A 17,939-nucleotide genomic window follows, 5' to 3' on the forward strand; every position below is an offset into this window, starting at 1 on the left:
TCCCTCGTTTCCTAAACATATCCTTAGATGGCCATAGGCAGCTGCAGTGTAACAAAGATTACAATAACAGTTACTGGCTAAACACTAATAGACTGTAGTAGGCAATCATAGATATCTATCAGGCCTACCTAACCGATATCGACGGCAGGTTATTGGTACCGCCGCGGCCAGTATGTTATAGTCTACCTACCACGTACTAATACGAATTAACTCAACTCATACCAATTACTAAAAGATTATAAAAGCTTCTTAGGTCGCAGAACAAGAATAGCTACGGCTATGCTAAATTTTAGATTATCACAGATCATTGTTCTACTATTACTATCTAGCTACGGATAATAGGTGGTGGTATAAAGTACGTACTCTGTGGTATATGTATAATCATATGTACTTGACCGTTAAATTACCTACTATAGCTTTTAGCTGAACAAAATATGCATGACGAATTGTTTAATCAATTAACAAAAGTTAAGCTAGGTTTAAAGAAAATAAACAAAGCAACTTTTGAGAAATAAGTTTTTTAATTTTATTATTTTTAACAAAAAGTTTTTTAGTAGCAATACATTAAGCTTTGAAGCAATGTCAAAACACTTTTTAAATCTTTAAAAATTTTGTATTTTACAGTTATTCGTTCACAGTAATTATAATATAATGCATGATTCTCGCCGATGGATTAGAAACCCTTGCTAGAACCCGAAACCCGAAACCCCTTTTCTAAAACAAAGTTTCATGGTCTATGCTTTTCCATAGATCCAAAATAAACCGTGTTCCACCACCAAGATCTCAATATTGTATTAAAATATATAATGGAAAACTCTTTATTTAGATTGTTTTCAATTTAACAGCCATTCTCATTTACTCAAAAGTATTATAGCTTAAATATTTAAAGAATATCTCATTCTCGTCTATTTTTATGTAAATTTGGCATAAGCATAAGATCGTAGGATGTACGTGGAATCGGGATCAGTAGCAGATTTTGTTGTAGCCATTATCTGACAAATAACCTAAAAAGACTGAATTTTATATTATTTTATACGTAAATAACTAGTGAATTATTATTTAGACAATCGCACCAGGGGCGGCCCAGGAAAGCGACTTATAATCTGTAAGTACTTTATTTTTTCTTTTTGTAAATGCACAAATTTAGGTGTTATTTATCACACGCCTATGATTACGCTTCGCCAAGTCACTATTTTGATGGGACGCTACACCTTATCTTATCTTAATACAACAAATATTTTGTTTATTAGTAAGTAACATGTAACTGTATTGGATGAGTGTCGTTGATGGAGCACCATAACGTAGGGAGCGGATTTTATTCCCGATTGTTTAATTTCAATGATGGTGATAAAATTAATATGATGTGTAAATTATAATCCTCGGATGAACTAGGGATGCTGAAGAATAGAATATAATACAGTATTTCTTCTTGCAAACACTCTAGGTGCAGGTAACACCAAAATTAATCATTCAGGCTGTTTTTCTAGATAATTACAGAAATATATTGTTAAAACCAGGAAACTGTTATCTTTGTTAACAATCCGTTTATGATGTTAGAATGATGGTAATATATTGTCTATTACTCTAAATTATAATGATTTGATGCTGCCATTGTCATCTATCTCTATTGCAACATACTATTTTAAGCCCATATAGGTACTATCATGTCAATAACAGCTAACTCCTTCCTTAACCAACAAGGAAAATATTTTTGCAGTAACACTTTATTCTGCTATGATTTATGCACACACATTGTAACACACTATAGTCTACATATAAAACTTTTAATGTTATCATTTTAAGTCATTGTTACCAAAATAAAATTACCGGTAACTCTATGCCTTACATTACTTACTATTAATCTACTATCAAATATTAAACTTGAAATTGAACTTGTGTAGTGTGAAGTCCTTAAGATAAGATAAGTTATAGAAATAGACATTAATTCCAGGGATTAATTTGATAAATTGATTTTAATCGGAGCTTTATCAACATTACAAAACTTAACATTATACTTATTTGTACTCAGTCTGTATATTCAAACTTAAACACCTATGGTTTTTATATTCAAAAGATAACACTATCTAAATCTTTGTGATTAGAGATTTAGTGTATGGGGTAAGTTTGTTACATTATACAGGGTAGGAAGTAAATTTAAGCAGTGGAGGCTATCTACATTAAATACAATTTTTTACTGAAAAGAAATATGCTTTAATTTTTTTAAGTGATTTTTTTTTAAGTATTAAAGGTTGCATCTTTAATAGAAAGTAAGCTAAACTTTGCGGTTAAACTTTGTCAGTCTGTGAGTTCAATGTTTTTGATACTATGCAGTGTCTCTTATGCACTTGCATAATATGATAGGCTCTATCTCATTGAAGACCCTTGCCCAGTATTGATTACTGGTTATCATTCTCTTTTAAAGTGGTAACTAAAAATTGTGTTACTAAATATTGATGAGTGTTAGATAGATGTTTTAATTGCATTTTTTATACTTATTATTTGTTATTTATGGCAGTAATGACTGGATGGTGTATCACATATTTTGCTATTATTATTTTTGGTCTCATATAATTTGAAGAGATGATACTGCCATATTGCGACTCACAGTTTATATATTGCCATATTTGCTTTGGGTGGTTGGGTGCCCATCTATAAGTCTGCTTCTGAAAAAGTATATAATTGGAAATGGAAAGAACTGCCTACTTAGAACCCAATTCTAATGATATGTGGTCAACAGCTCACCCTTTATAGATTTTATGTAAATAAACCCACTCCTTTAAAAGCATAATGACCCCAAGCAGCAGTGTCATTAAGCGGAAATATACGCCGGATATCCCGCCATTGATCGTCATTTAATGAATATCGAGACAGTTTAATTAATTTTAAGTCGCAAATAAATAAGACTGTAAATGTACGAAACGATGTGGTAAAATGCGCGAATGTAAATCCGCATTTAAATAGGCTAGTAAAGACTGTGTTTTATTTGAAGCGAGCCTGTTAAGTTGAGATTACTTCTATATTAACTACGAAATTATATTAGTAATTAGAATACGGCAATTAATGCGAGCACGCATTTTACCTTGAAATGCCTGACGTTTCGGCGCAGGTTACACTGGCCATCTTATAATAAGATGTACCTGCGATACACAATTTTATATACGCGGTAATTATCATTTCTCAATATTAATCTCTTCATACGGGTTCGTAATAAAGCCCTAAACATCTACGCCATATGCATAATACATGAAATAGATCTGAACTACCAATTTCTCTAGCTCTTAGGAGTTCGTGTGCCATTACGATACATTTTCATTACCACTTAAATATATTAACATAATACTGTACTTAAGGGGCAAGGGACCGCTATTATTCGCCCTCCGGGTGTTTTTATACATTTAGTTTTTAAATGTGTTCGTGAAATATGAATACTGATAATATTTGGACAACACGATAAATTATGGACCACGGTTTGGTTCCTAACTAGTTCAAGTCAACTAACTGGTACAGCCAGAAAATTTATAAACTGCTTATGTATTTCCTATGAAATGATTAAAGAAATATACAATATATGCCCCACTCAGAAGAGACACTCCTGCTTATCACGCAAATATTTGTACTGGGAGGAAATCGCATTCCGCGGCACATCGATGGTACAGGCAACCATTGCTCCATACATGCGTTCAAGTCGTTTGAGGAAGTAGTTCATTATCCGGTTTAACATTTTGTACCAACTATAAATACTATTGTTTAGCTGAGTCTTGTAAACTTACATTACTTTATACCACAGCCATAATCTGAGATGATAGATTTATTGACGGATAAAACAATTGTTTAGTATTACATTATTGATGTTTCACGTTCCGCAGATTCTATTTCTGTATGCAAGGCCACCTGGAATTTAACTAGTATACAGGATAATTATGGCAGATTGGTACTAATAGCGCACCGTTTCGGCACTCGAGCATTACACATAGTTTTAGTGTTGCTACAGAATACGTTTGTACTTGTTTTCAGGGAAACAAATTGTGCACGGAATATGCAATAAAAATCTTTGTTACCATGTCATTATTTTCCTCCAGTCAAAGTATTCCACTCATAATATTGGTTGCAAAGATACTCATGTCTCTTTACCAAGAGCGAAGTTTTGTTATAAAGAACTTGCAATACTTGTTAAAAAGAAATGTTTTCCACAAGTTCGATTGGCGCGGAGATCATTATCGTTGAGGAAATTTTGATGAGTTATTTATGTTCTCCAAGTCTTCTAAGAATTTGATGACTGTTTGGTGGCTTCTTCTGTTTTAAAAGTTATAACATAAAAGCCAAAATTAATTTCGCTATCATGTGAAACTTTAAATTGAAATTTAATCAACGAAACGTTATTAATTAAAGTATTCCCAAAGTAGATCAAAGATGCGACTTGGTTACTGAACCGAATATTTTTTAATAACGTCGAATTTTTTTATTTACATTATATTGTGTGCTTATATTGTTCATTACAACAACATTTAATATGTTAATGCGATTATTTCAAGCCAAATCTCGTTTTCTACTTTTAGCTGTGCATGGTTCAACTTATTCCATAGAGCTACTTTCTCATGCACATACTTACAGTTAGTCTAATATATTCTACGTTCTTTTTGCACACAAAATACGTGTTTTGTGTTGTGTGACGCAGGCGCGTACCACAGCGAGTCTGCGACCAACCGGCCGAGAGTCGTTAACTTCAGTCGGGGACTATTGTCTTAAAATGTACAGTATTGTGCACGAGAATATTACCCAACTGCTACATCTGTATATTCTGTATACTACCAACAGTCTGATTGGAATTCTGATAGAAATCTTTTCCGAATTGGAATGAAAAGCATGGCAAAGTTTCGGATGTTGCAGCGATGGAAACGTCATGAATAAAACCTCTAAGAAAGTTGGATTCGTGAATAATTACAACGACTAAAAACATTATTCAAAATTCATTTGAATAATGTTTTTAGTCGTTGATTCGTCATTTATAAAATTTAATTAAGCACACTATTGGAGAAGGTAATTGATTTACGCCTATACACGCGTGCTTTTTACAAATTTTAGCACTTAATGAAGAAAAAAATATCTCTAAAATCTAAGGCCCTAACATCCATACATACTTACGTGATTATACCGACACTGCAAATCTTAACCTAATTCTTAAAATATCTCTTTTTAATAAAAATACAATACATGCCCTAAAGAAACTCCTTTAAAAAGAAAAGATCATTTTATTAAACGTAAAATGTTTATCGCTCTCACAAAATGCATAATTTCGTTAATGTTGTCGTGGGCCTATTCAAAGTGCTGGGAGAGTAGGCATTTGAGCTTTGGGCTCCCGAATCCCGCGAGCTGCGTGCTGAGCGCCCACCGGGTGACGGGTGGCAGGATGCGCCGGGCGGGCGGCGCATCCGCCCTGCGTCAGTGCCGTCAGTCGCCCGCCGCCGCGCGCTCGGCTGGCCGCCGACCCCCGTATCTCTCCCTTGCCATCCCTCTGTTATGGCCTGCGATTTCTTTGAATTGTAATTCTTGAAAGAAATATTGCTACGAGTTGACATATTTCACTGTTTACGCATATAATGCTGTTATAGAAAATATATAAAGTTAAGTTACATTGCATTCAGAGTTTATCGTTTTTGTTTGCAAATGAGATATTTATATTCAAAAATACGTTATAATTATGTTCAAAAGTTGCTGTGCGCGACCAACTAAAAAGATGAGTAAAAGCAAATCTAAATCTGAAAAAATGGATTCCATGTCTGAGACGGACACTATACAAACAAAAGAAAAGTTGCCGGATCTCGACGTTAACAATACGCAAGAAAAAGGCGAATTAACACCAACAAATAAGGAATGTAAGATAGAGGAGGATGTCAATTCTCAAGAGGCGGATAATAAAGAAGTGCCACAACCCCTTATTGCTGACGACGTGAATAAAGTTGAAACTAATGAAGAGGTGCTTAATGATTCGGTAAGCGAATCGGGAGATGACACTTTAGATCTTGTGCTCCCCAAAAGAGATTTGACAAGAAAAAGGTATTCAGTTGATTATAAAAAGACGCGCCTAGATTTTAAGCGATTTTCCGTGGACTGTCGCCGCGGTTCTGCTACTTTGGAAGAGTTAGCTCGACTTGAAAAAGAACTGGCGCGAACTAACGTAGACGTGCGACCAGGCGGGCGTCGAAAATCTTCAGGAATTTTAAAATCTACAACGAACAGTAGCAATGGGGTATCAGAGCATCGTGCAAGTATCAAACCGGAATCCGATACAGATGACGATGAAGTATTTGAAGAATCTGCAAATAAGCCTGGGGAAAACGAGGGACCGCGTGATCCTCCAGCAACGCCTGTCGGTCGCGATGAGCTAGCATTACGGAGACACAGATTTTTCTCGGATCTTGTATGCGCTGCACGCGCAGCTGTTGAACACCGTGTGCGATTTGATCCCCTGGGTCCTGTTGTCGCAGATTCAGGTAAGAATATAATTTTAAGATGACCAATTTTATTTCAAAGGATTGGTGAACCTCTCCGGCCTCTAATAGGCCGCTAAGGGTGGATTCGTTCATAATAACAGGAAATAGAAGTTCAAAAAGTCGTAACTACTTTACAAATTTTCAGTTCATAGGTAACTTAAGTATTAAAATCGAGCCCATAGCCTTATTAAACTATTAAACTATATGTAGAATAGCTGTTGTTCCGTGAAAATACACTCATATAATAATAAATTCCGCTCGTGTAGGAAATAAATAAATGATTATTAGCTCATTGAAGATCCCTTCTTATTTGTGTATTTCAAGCAACCGATGTGAGAAAATCGATTCCGTTGGCTGTTATCCAAGTAAGCAGTTCATCTGCCTTCCTGTAAATTTTCAGCTTCCTGAAAACGACAACGGCGCGCAAAAATCAAAGTTTAATTTGAACTCAGAGAGACGAGATACAAATACATAAGTTTATTTAAGCCAAAACACAATTTAACTTTAACTAATGCGGTAATGTCGAAACACAGTAAATGCTTACAATAATTGAATTCGAAATCCTATTTTTCAAGACAAGATAGCCACGTTAGAAACCCTGTCAGAAGTCCAATTTCTAAGCTACTGTAAAGGTTTAGCACAGCACTTTTATATTCCCTAACGTCCGGTTGTCAAAGTGGTAGGGAAAGAGCTTCGATTTCAAAATTCCGAATAAAAGCATTCGGTCAAGATCTGTAATAGAATAACTGAACAATTTGTATAAATGTAAATGATAGCAAATATTTGAAAAGACATTTGAATATGCTAATACTTTCAACTCTCATTTTTGCTGAAGAAATTCTAAAGCCTTAAGGTTCTTACGCCCACGCCGATCCTGTCGGATTCTTGTATTAAACATTTTATATTTTTTTCGTTTAATATCCGTAACGATAGAGCTATCTATCATAAAACTAACGGCTTATACGACCTCTGTAAGGTGTTCAACCAATTTTACGCGCCTGTGATAAATATTTGTTCAATCTGTTACACTTTGGAGACAAACACAGTGCACGCTTGTTTTCATGCAGCATAAAGGGTACATAGTCATCCAATTAAGGTATGAATCAATTTATTACCGATAGCCAGGGATGCGTAAACTGTTTTATGATATCAATACGGGGAGACGTCGATGTAAATTGTATTGGCACTTGACACTCATTCGCTACAAATTGATATATGAAGTCGATTGCGACGGTTGATGAAAAAATATTCTAGGCCCACATTTCATCCGCCTATGGTTTTGGTTGACACGTAAAAAAGTACGGTCAGTATTTACAAGATGTCTATGATGTTCAGAGTATGAAGTAATATAGGCTTTTCGTATAAATTATGTATGAGTTACAATATTTCAGCAGTAAAGACATTAACCCTTAATTTATTAACATTGTAATTTAACAGGTATCTTGGAATGTTGTCGTAGTTGCTAGCTGGAAATATTTGTTGTCAATTTTGTTAACTTGACACGAAATATTAATCTTTCCGGAGTTCCACTCCAATTATATCACCTTATTTTATCTTAAAAAAGAAAAGAAACGGCCGTTTTATAGCAGTTAGGACACCTAATTCCATTATCATTGTCATGCGCTTGTACACTCTGTAGAGTCAACGGAGGATACATAAAAAAATGTAATTTATCAACTGCTTTTGACAGCGGTTGATAACGTCATTATTTTTATTAGGTTGGCCATGTAAATATAGACCTGTTCTTACTCGATTATGGCTTTTCAAAAAGAAAGAGAAGAGAAATGTATTATTGTATTACAGATGATCTTCTGTATCTGTATGTCACGTTTGTCTTGTATTTCAATGTAGATGTTTTTCGGTTACATATCATTAAATAGTTTGTTGTTTGACCGTTCCTTAATGCAGTGGAAAACTCGCCGATATAAATTAAAACTTTGCTGAAATATGGTCTGTTAGTTTCTGATTTTCAAAGTGCTTTTCCTACTTAGTGGGAATGTTAGTTTTAGCTTCTGGTAACGGAATATGTGTGCCGGCAACTTCAACAGGAAACTACGTTTGGCGTTAGTTATGAAGGTATATTCCATTGTTTATAGAGATTGAACCAGAACACATATCGCGAACCGAACCTAGGTACTTTATTACTTATAAAAAGTATAAAAACGTTTTAATCTTATTAGGTAATTACTTAGATAAAGAATAACTTAGAATTTATGAAAAGTAATTATTCTTTTATATTCATTAATTATTAGACTAAGAAAGGCTTAAAGGACAATTTTGTACGCTGACACCATTCAGCGAGCATTAAAATAGTGCTTACACTAATTGTCTTATTGAATTAAGACTTCTAGACTAAAACTCCACAAAAAAGTAATTTGATGTCAAGGGCCTGTTATCAAGACCGTATACGAAGTGACTTATAATGAAACTCCACTTAAAATGTGAGTTTATTTTTAAAACATTCTTCAAATTTTTTCAACATTAACATTGTGTTCAAAACTTTCTATAACCATTATATTTTACCGTCTCTCAAGATTGAAAAAATAAATGACACGAAAAAGTCTTAAAGTGTGGAAGCTTAGGGTAACTTTGAAAGTTATACAGTTGATTAACTTCGGATCAAACCTGTTCAGACGCATATGCTCGATTTCAAGTCGCACTTGACTGCTCGATTTTATTGATACACAATATTTAGTAACGAAACACAACGCTACGATCGAAGATTTATAACAATGCATACGAAATTTTTTCGTGTCCCCAAGATAGTATATTTCGACAAACAAATTAGTAGGAACAAATGACTGCCTTCTACGTTTTCAAGAAGTGGCTCCTAATTTGTTTGTTCACAAGAAAACATGACTATCTTAATTAACAACACGGCGTATAATTTAAGCTCATTAGTTTATGACGCTGTTTAGTTACACTTTCAAACCCTTATCGGATTATCTTACAAGTAATTAATAAATTCTGCGAAAAGCAATTAACTTACTTAATTTAACTCGCTTCACCAAAATTTAATTATAAAATCAACCAAAGTTTTCTAGGCTGTTTGGTCTCGGACGAGAGTAAATTGTATCTATAGTATTAAGATACCAGATTTGGCTGCGTCCTAGTTCCAATAAGTTAAACTGCCAAGACAGGATTTCCGATTTCCTTCAGTGAAAATTTATGTTCAGATATTTACTTTTACAATAGTATTCAGTATTTAGAAAGGTTTAGCTATCGCACAGGTTTTACATGTATTTGCTATAAAAACATCACCCCGAGTCCTTTAACAATAATTTATTCAACATGCAAACTCGCAGAATATTGAATTTGTTCGGGCACCAAATAATCGACAGTCACCTGGCCCCAAAACAATTGGTTTAAAGAAAGAATTTCCTCGAGTCGAAAACAATTCACCTAAAGCAATTTTAGCAAACCGATCAAAGAGATTGAATATAAGTATATTTTTAGTGATCGATTTTATGTACATATTGCTGGTTTCTTTGAGGTAGATTAATTTTAGTTCAAGATTAAGCAGGTATTTTACGAACAAATAATATTATAATGTCCCAGACCTTTAACACTGATGCGTATAACGTCAAACCAAATACATGACCCATTTAGGCATGTCTGATGTCTTGCCCTCTGGGATCGGAGGCTTCGTAAAGTTCACATCAAATAGCTTTATGGAGCCGTATAATGCTTTTGTTGGGAGTTAAATTTTTATAACGACTATGTGTAGTCGTTGAGTATGGGGTAGATAACCGGCTTGTCTTTTTATATTTACTTTTATTGATATTGCTAAAAAGTATTGTTTATAGCGCTGTTGTTTTAGTAGGTATAACATATGTTATTGTTCAAGAGAGAATATGTGTTGTGGTGCTTCTCCAAGAAGTTCTTCGCCAATATTTTTCTGTTTTCTTACGTTATAAAACTGTATCATATAGTTATTAATAAGAATAAGGCTCTGCATTGCGGACTCTTTTGATAACCATTAGTATTTTCAATACTATGCTTCAGTAAAATTATCCTCTTATGTGCATACCAGAGTTGATTGCGCATGCAGTGTTATTAAAATAGCTAAATAGTAATCATCTCATGCATGGCATTAGTAACTAAAAATAGAGTAATTCTATTAGGAATTCCGTCTTCTTATAGATAGCAAATTATCGCGGATGTAAAGAAAAAGTGCATAAGTTTCGCATGATCTAACCAACAAACGCAGTTAAATGAGCGCAACGTAACGCAGCTGATTACTCTGTTACTAAACAGTGAGAAATATTCCATACAACTTACACGTTAGCTAAGGCTTTACATGGAGCGTTTTTAATGTAATCTTAGGTAGTCATTTAGCGATTAATCAATATTTTCAAAGCTAAGTCGTAAACGGTACTAATTCACAGCATGTAAATAATACAACAGGGTAAATAATGACAAAATTAACGAATAAGTAATTATAACGTACGAAGGGCACTCGCATCAATAGCGACGTACAATTCCCATTAGATCAACCTTCGGAAAACAGAATTAAATATTCACGAGCAAGCCACCGGTGTGACTACTGATTGGCTTCTGGTGTTGTCATGTTCTATTACGCGTATAGCTTCTGTCATCATTTATGAGTTGTACGTCACGTAATGAATGAGTCACAGCCGATAGCTCAGTGCCGGCCGAGGCGCTCGTAGGAGCATGTAGTTCGGCGGTCGCTAGTATAACTTCTAGAGAACGGTTGACCGGCAGCCGCTTAGTTTCTGAATCATCGTCACACATCCGTCCGCGCTGATCCCGACTACCATCACTATACTCAGTATCCGACGACGCACGCGCATGCTTACACGCATTGTGCTTTTACTAACAGTGCATGAAAAACAACGGTTAAGTGTTCTGAAAGTGTTTATTACTGTGCCCACTATTATTGCCTTACGGATCTTTTTGCCGCATATCTACCTGGTAAGCATAAATAATTTTAATTACTTAAGAGAATAATCCATTTCATGTTTAGAACATATTACCTTTTATACAATAATATAAAATAGTCAAAAACAAATATATCTGTGGGCTAAAATAATGTTTGATGCACTATATCGTAATCGAAGATGAATAAAATTGATAAATGTAATCATTTTTATTGATAATATTTTTAATGTAATGCACTTCACTCAAATTTAAAAAGAATAATTAATTTATTGGAATGCTGCGTTAAATTTGTAAACTCATCAATAGTAGATAATAAGTATTATTAACATTATATTATGGAGCTGTCACCGGATGTCAAGGCAACACAGACCAAGTCATTGAACTTCGTTATTGAGGCGTCTCTATTCTAAATAGAGCCTTAGTGATTAATAATTATGAGCAAAAAATTGGTAGTATTGGTTGTGATTTATTGGGTAAATGTTTACGTTCTTTTTCTCTGAGCCCCGTTCCATAATTGCTGTCGAAACTTTTTCGCGCGGATACAGAATAAAAAGAAACGGCATTCGTTGTTTTCGTACTCTGTATTACTTTCTGCGTACCGATAAGGCCAGACGCGACCTTATCAATAACAAGCTGTCAAACGTTCGTAAAATCTTAAACATGATCTGGAGCTAGACAGACTAACTTAATTTCAATTGTATTTTCATCTGTTCACTTAAATGCAGTCTTGGGAATAAGTATTTAGGTTCATGGAAGTTGTGCTCGAGGTTATAAGATCCAGTTGAATAATTAATTTGTAGCTTAAACATGTTATTATTGGCCGCAGTTGATTTAAAAAAAATGATGGCGCTATACTCTTTGAAATATTGTTTTAGAAACATCAAAATATGCATGTACAATTCAAATTTTAACCAGGAAATGGCTCCATGCTCCGTCAATCGATTCCATCCGCCATTGTTCGCAATATAACGCTCTACTCATGTGGAAAATTCACTGGGATATCTGTTATTCAATTCTATAATGCGGTCGCCGGTATTAGGAGGACTGGAAGCACGAAAACATGCTATAGAAAAATAAACGTTATAAAGTTATCAAATCATTATACATTCTTTATATGTTTATATATCATTGGCTACAGTGGCTACTCAATTTGACAGGTATTGCACACAAGTCATCTTACGGGTTGTTAATTTAGCTCATACCATAAAGTTATTGTATTAATAAAGAGGAGATTACTGTAATTCTCTCCAAAAAAGCTATTTAGGCATACCAACCGCACATCATAATTATGTAGTAGGTATCTAGGCCTCAAGTCTGATGAAAAAGCCGCACCGGTATGCTCATTTCACGTGGAAAAGGTGAATTATTAAGCGGAACGCCGATTGCGGTCAGTTTTTGCTTTTTAATAAGCTTCGGTTGATGACGTAGCAACCCTTCTCTCTTTTATTTACATTTTTAGCACGTTCTGTAGTCCCCAACATAAAGATAAATGACAGCTTGTTAAAACATACATCAAATTTGAACTCAATATTATACTTATCTGAGCAAACGCTCGTCGTTTTCAGGATGTGGAGACAATTGTTGATAATTTGTGATTTTTGACCGTTGTTGAACCGAATCAAGCGTTATGTTTTGACCAGCTGGCACCAATCCCAAGCGTAACGTAAATATAGAACAGAGAATATTACTGGAGAGCAATATGACATCAGAGCCCGTAACATCTTGCGTTACAAAATCCCTACATAGTTTGCCCTTGAATATTTGACAATTGAAATGTTCACCTGCGTCCTCTACGCACGACCTTGTATATTGCATATTCGTACACACTCCTAAATAATCTGGAGTATGTTCTAGACGTTCCAGTGGCACATCCTTAAGAGGAATGTGCTCATTAAAAATGTATATGAGTATGTCATTTAGTTGGGTAGTGGTAGCGAATGTAGAGCGAGTCAAGAGGTGCCCACTTTGCTTCCCACCTTCATCTAGGAGACGTTTTAGAGAAGCTGTCGCAGTTCTTACCACCTCTACCCATACCTACACTTCCTTTTGTACCTTATTAGAGGGGAAAAAACGGCTTTCTGGGATTTTCAGCGTCAATTTTGTTGCAATGCTTTTAAAATAAATTTAATTTCGAGATGCATGCGCTAGAAACTCGTGAAACATCACGATATTGGTTTTATATTGGAGTCAGCTTTTAAAAGTTTGGGAGTATTCTCCATATGAGTACCTGTGTATTTTTTTGCAATATCGAGTAGTCCCGAACTATTCTGAAACAAAATAAAATAGGACTTTTTATTTTAGTTTAACGACCTTTATATTTTACAATTGTAGCCGTTACAAAAATGTAACTTGAGAGCGAACCTAAAGATGTTTTGATCCTTTAAGTCAATGTTTTATTGTCAGTAATTACTTGTTTATAGGTACTTAAATATCACTTACACTGCCAGAGCTCACATGATACCAAAACATTTATGTATTGTTGAACATTTTATTAACTTTATACGACTGAAGAAGTCTACTTGGTGGTTTTGTTGGTGTCATTTTGTGTCCACTCACAGTGGATAATATATTATTTAGTATTTCAAGAAGTCCCCACTTCGATCGGATCGATCTAACCTAGTTTACAAGTCTTAGTGGACGTAGTAACTGTCTTTACGTACCATCTCTTCTATATTTTATTGACTGTATACAACTGTGAAAGTTTTCTTAGGCATCGTTGTACGAATTCTTGAAGTAATATTTTTAACGATAATACGTAAAACTTTGGTGCTTCAGTTCAGACTTGTTAAGAGCTGGTGATTGTTGTGATAATTGTGTTGAAACAACTTTGGAACGATCTTGTATCTGTATAATCTGCTGTCTTTGCTGGGGTCTTTGCTGAATAAAAGCAGTTTTTGCTTTGAAATAATGTTATAAATTCCTACGTATTTATTGCTGTGTTCATTTCTCTATATGCAGTAAATTGTACTCTACTTTTCGAGTTATCGATCCTCAGCAGTCCTTGACTACTACTTACCTAGTTTTAATTTTCACAGACGATGAAATATATATTTGTATGTTATTTGCCTTCATAATTTTGATAGAGAACTACATCTTTTGGAAGTTTAAAAAGAATTCTGGTAATTATGAATTCAAATTGGTACTCAGTGCAAATTAGGCTCAATGTGACATAAAATATTATCTTAAGATTTGTATAAATATTTCCAATAAATCATTCTTATGATTTATTTACTGCTTACTGCGACAGGTATATAAATGAAACCGATAAGTCTAGAGAAGTAGGCCATTCGAGCTGTTATTGGTCATACGATAGGTCATACACCTATTATGGATTGTGATATGTGATGTCATAAGCGTGGCACATGTCGAGCTTAAATTAGCTGCACTCCAGATGGTCTAAAACGTTAACGAACTATTGAGATACTAGCAGGACTCTATATAATCTTACTAGCGTCATCGAAAAAGGAATTCCTATCTCCGATCGTTATGCGTTCGGGTTCTCTAAACCGATCTGATTAAAACTTTACGTAGCCAGTGTGCCGACAGTCCCGAGAAAATGTTTAGGTTTGCAAAGTACAGAAAATAGACTAGTTAAATTTACCAGTGTGGTGTGCTCGCTGTATTCAGTCAATGTTAACATTTTACGGAACTTCAGTAATTAAGCATACATGTACTTATGTTACTGTATATTTTGCTATTTCACGGCTCGGTAGATACAAATTTAATAATTTCATATTCTCAAAGCTTTTAACCGTCACATTGCCATTTACTTTGTTGGTTAAATTAATTTATTAAAATATAATGGACCTGTGGACAGTATTGATTAGGTTTTATTGTCGTTGTTTGTTTTTTAACAAAACTATTAAATTCGATTACTTCTTCGTTTGCCATGTTGGTTTTTATAAAAACCTTTCGGCCTCGTTTCAGAGTAACTCGATCTTGGCAGTTTAAAAAAAAGGAAATAGGCTATATCCGTTTATCACGTATTTTGTGACTTTTGAAATAAAAGCTGGCCAATTGTCTTGTGAATGAGAACATGGTTTTAGTATCAGAATTCCAAATCATGAGGCGAAATGCACAACGCGGTATTAACTTTAGTACGCTAATTTAAAAGGAATGTATTTACCGAAGGTGCCGAATACTGTAGCGCCAGCATTGTTCGAATCGCGGGAGCTTATTTAGAAAATTTCGTTATATAGTCCCAAACACTTGAATCGGCGCGGTCCTGTTTTTATTGATTGGTTACTTGGTTTTCGGGGGACCTTTGTTTGAATAAAAACAGAACAGGACAAAAAGGGAGCGGAATGTGGGAAGTTTTAGACGTGTTGATTCCGTTTATTTGTTGCTTTATGGCATTCCCAAAGTTTTGAATTAGATTTGATTCGTCGAGAAACCAATCTCGTTTTTGCCAATGTTAACAATGTTACAAAATCGTTTTCACTCCCCCTTTCCTACCAAACAGTTTAATCAAAGCCTTTTCTCTTGTTTACTAGACAAGTCAGTGTAGAATTTCGTTCGCTTTTATTGTCCGGATAGAATTGTGCACGGCTTGCGGTCGCAGGACTCGCCGTGCGGTTTCTGATTGAGACTGAAATGGTGGTTCGTTACATGTTTACGTCATAAATATAGCACAGTGAGTGCACTAATGATATCGTCTCTCTTATCATACTGTACTTTTTGTATAATCTTTATTACAAATTGATATTCTGATACTGGTTTGCTCGAAGGGTTTTTCGCAACGAAACGTGTAGGAAAACTCGGTGTATATTGATTTTCATTTTTGTAATCGATTACAAAACAAAGTCAGTTTATTTATATTTTTATTCGTCTGATGTTTGCTTCATATGAAATTGATCGACTTCCAACATTTTGAACTTTTATAGTTCATACAATATTCAAGGACAGATGAAGTATGCAATTCATCTTCGTAATTTATACGAAACATTTGCAAGAGTGATATATTCATCAGCTATGCGGCTTATTGACACCTCTCCAAAGTTTATTATAGCACTCTGCTATTATTCTAGAACTTTGAATCATACCATAAAAAATAAGCGCTCTTTCTTCGTAGTTCTTGCGGTGAGTGCATAATTTTAAACTCGTTAAATATTGATCAGTCACAACTTGGCAGAGCAGTCGTTTCATGTCGTAGAATTGAAGGATCTATTACTAATTACTCCGGATTTATATTGAAAGAAAAATCATGCTTATAAGAATTATTTATCCAGTAAAGCCTCCGTATTATTTAATTTCCGTTATAAAAAAAGCGTAACGAAAGTTATCTTTAATTAATAACTTAAACATAGAATACAGCGCGAGAATGTTTCTTTTATACGCTTCATCATTCCTTCTAATTAAGTTTTTATAGCTTTTAAGACAGTTTCGCGTGCCCTGGCCCATCCCTGTCGTAATTGCTTAGCGAGTGTCATCGATCCTGGCTTTAAAGAGCCACTGTGGATCGAGTACCATTAAAAGTACGATCCAGATAACAATAACATTCTAATTGCTTACACATTCAATCGAGTGGAGTGGTGTGGAACATAAGTGCCGTCGGCGTTTCTTCTGTATCAATGAAATCGTGTAGACGAAAATAAAACATTCATAAGTATTATAAAGCGTTGTAAATAACACTTTGTAACGGGGAGCCAGTTCAGATTTAGGCTGACCTTGTAGCACTAGCATTAAAATAAACACGTATGCGGTGTATCGCTATATCTTGAGGCACGCTGCTTTACGATGCAATAAATATGTACCGTTATTAACATATGAAGTGTCTGTCTGTTCATTATTGGTTTCTGATTACCAATGCCTGTCTCTCAGTGAACGGCACACAGGCAATTGCATTTACCAGAGGTGGACTCTACAAAGTATTATTATGAATGATATCTTATAAAGAATTTTATTTTTGGAATTTCATATATTCATTATACAATTATTAACGCGTTCGTACTAATTTGAATCAAATTCGTAAGGTAATAAGGTAAACGTGATATAATGGTAAAATAATGGATAAAACATTTCCGAGATATGATCCAGAAGCGATTGTACTCCATAGCAATAACACTTCAGACGACAACGTATTTTATTTACAAAGGGGAAATATCTCTCCCTCTATAGAGGGTAAAGCGCCGAAAGCCAGTTGATCACAGAAACTTGAACCCTCATAATAGTCAGGGACTTCATTTAGTTTGTAATCAAACTTGCATTGCTGCTAAGATGCTTCCACGATCAAGAAAAGTTCCATTAAGTTGTTTCGAAGTTTATCAGAGCGTCGACGTGAATAACGCTGAAAAAATTATGCAACATCGAAAGATTTATGCTCGACATTTCTCTATTGTCGGGAACGTGAACATTCTTCGTGTAATATGTTGTACATATAGGGATTGTGTTTCCGTAAACACGGTCGTTTCAACGGTGCTTGCACTCGAACACTAGAGCGACCCCAATAACGTCCTTATATAAAAGCGGTCTACAGTCCACACGTAACGGGCTTGCCAAACGAACTATTTGTCCTGTTCTTTATTGTAAACACAGGCCGGGCTCTCA

At 34.8% G+C, this 17,939-nt stretch overlaps 1 protein-coding gene across 5 annotated transcripts in view; it reads left to right on the forward strand.

The window, feature by feature from the left end:
• The first annotated feature begins 946 nt into the window (after positions 1-946).
• Positions 947-17,939, forward strand: part of capt (adenylyl cyclase-associated protein 1) — a 39,498-nt gene continuing 22,505 nt past the window's right edge. For 2 of the 5 annotated variants that reach the window (XM_076117847.1, XM_076117865.1), the window contains exon 1: positions 11,136-11,426. Coding sequence is in view for 1 of the 5 variants with exons in the window: in XM_076117822.1 (XP_075973937.1) it covers positions 5,765-6,491 (727 nt within the window). In the remaining 4 variants the exon portion in view is untranslated. Of the gene's footprint in view, positions 1,106-5,747; positions 6,492-11,135; positions 11,427-17,939 lie in introns of those variants that run through there. The other 3 variants (XM_076117855.1, XM_076117872.1, XM_076117822.1) reach the window with 3 other exon arrangements.

This window comes from Anticarsia gemmatalis, chromosome 1 (assembly GCF_050436995.1).
Source record: "Anticarsia gemmatalis isolate Benzon Research Colony breed Stoneville strain chromosome 1, ilAntGemm2 primary, whole genome shotgun sequence".
NCBI lineage: Eukaryota > Metazoa > Arthropoda > Insecta > Lepidoptera > Erebidae > Anticarsia > Anticarsia gemmatalis.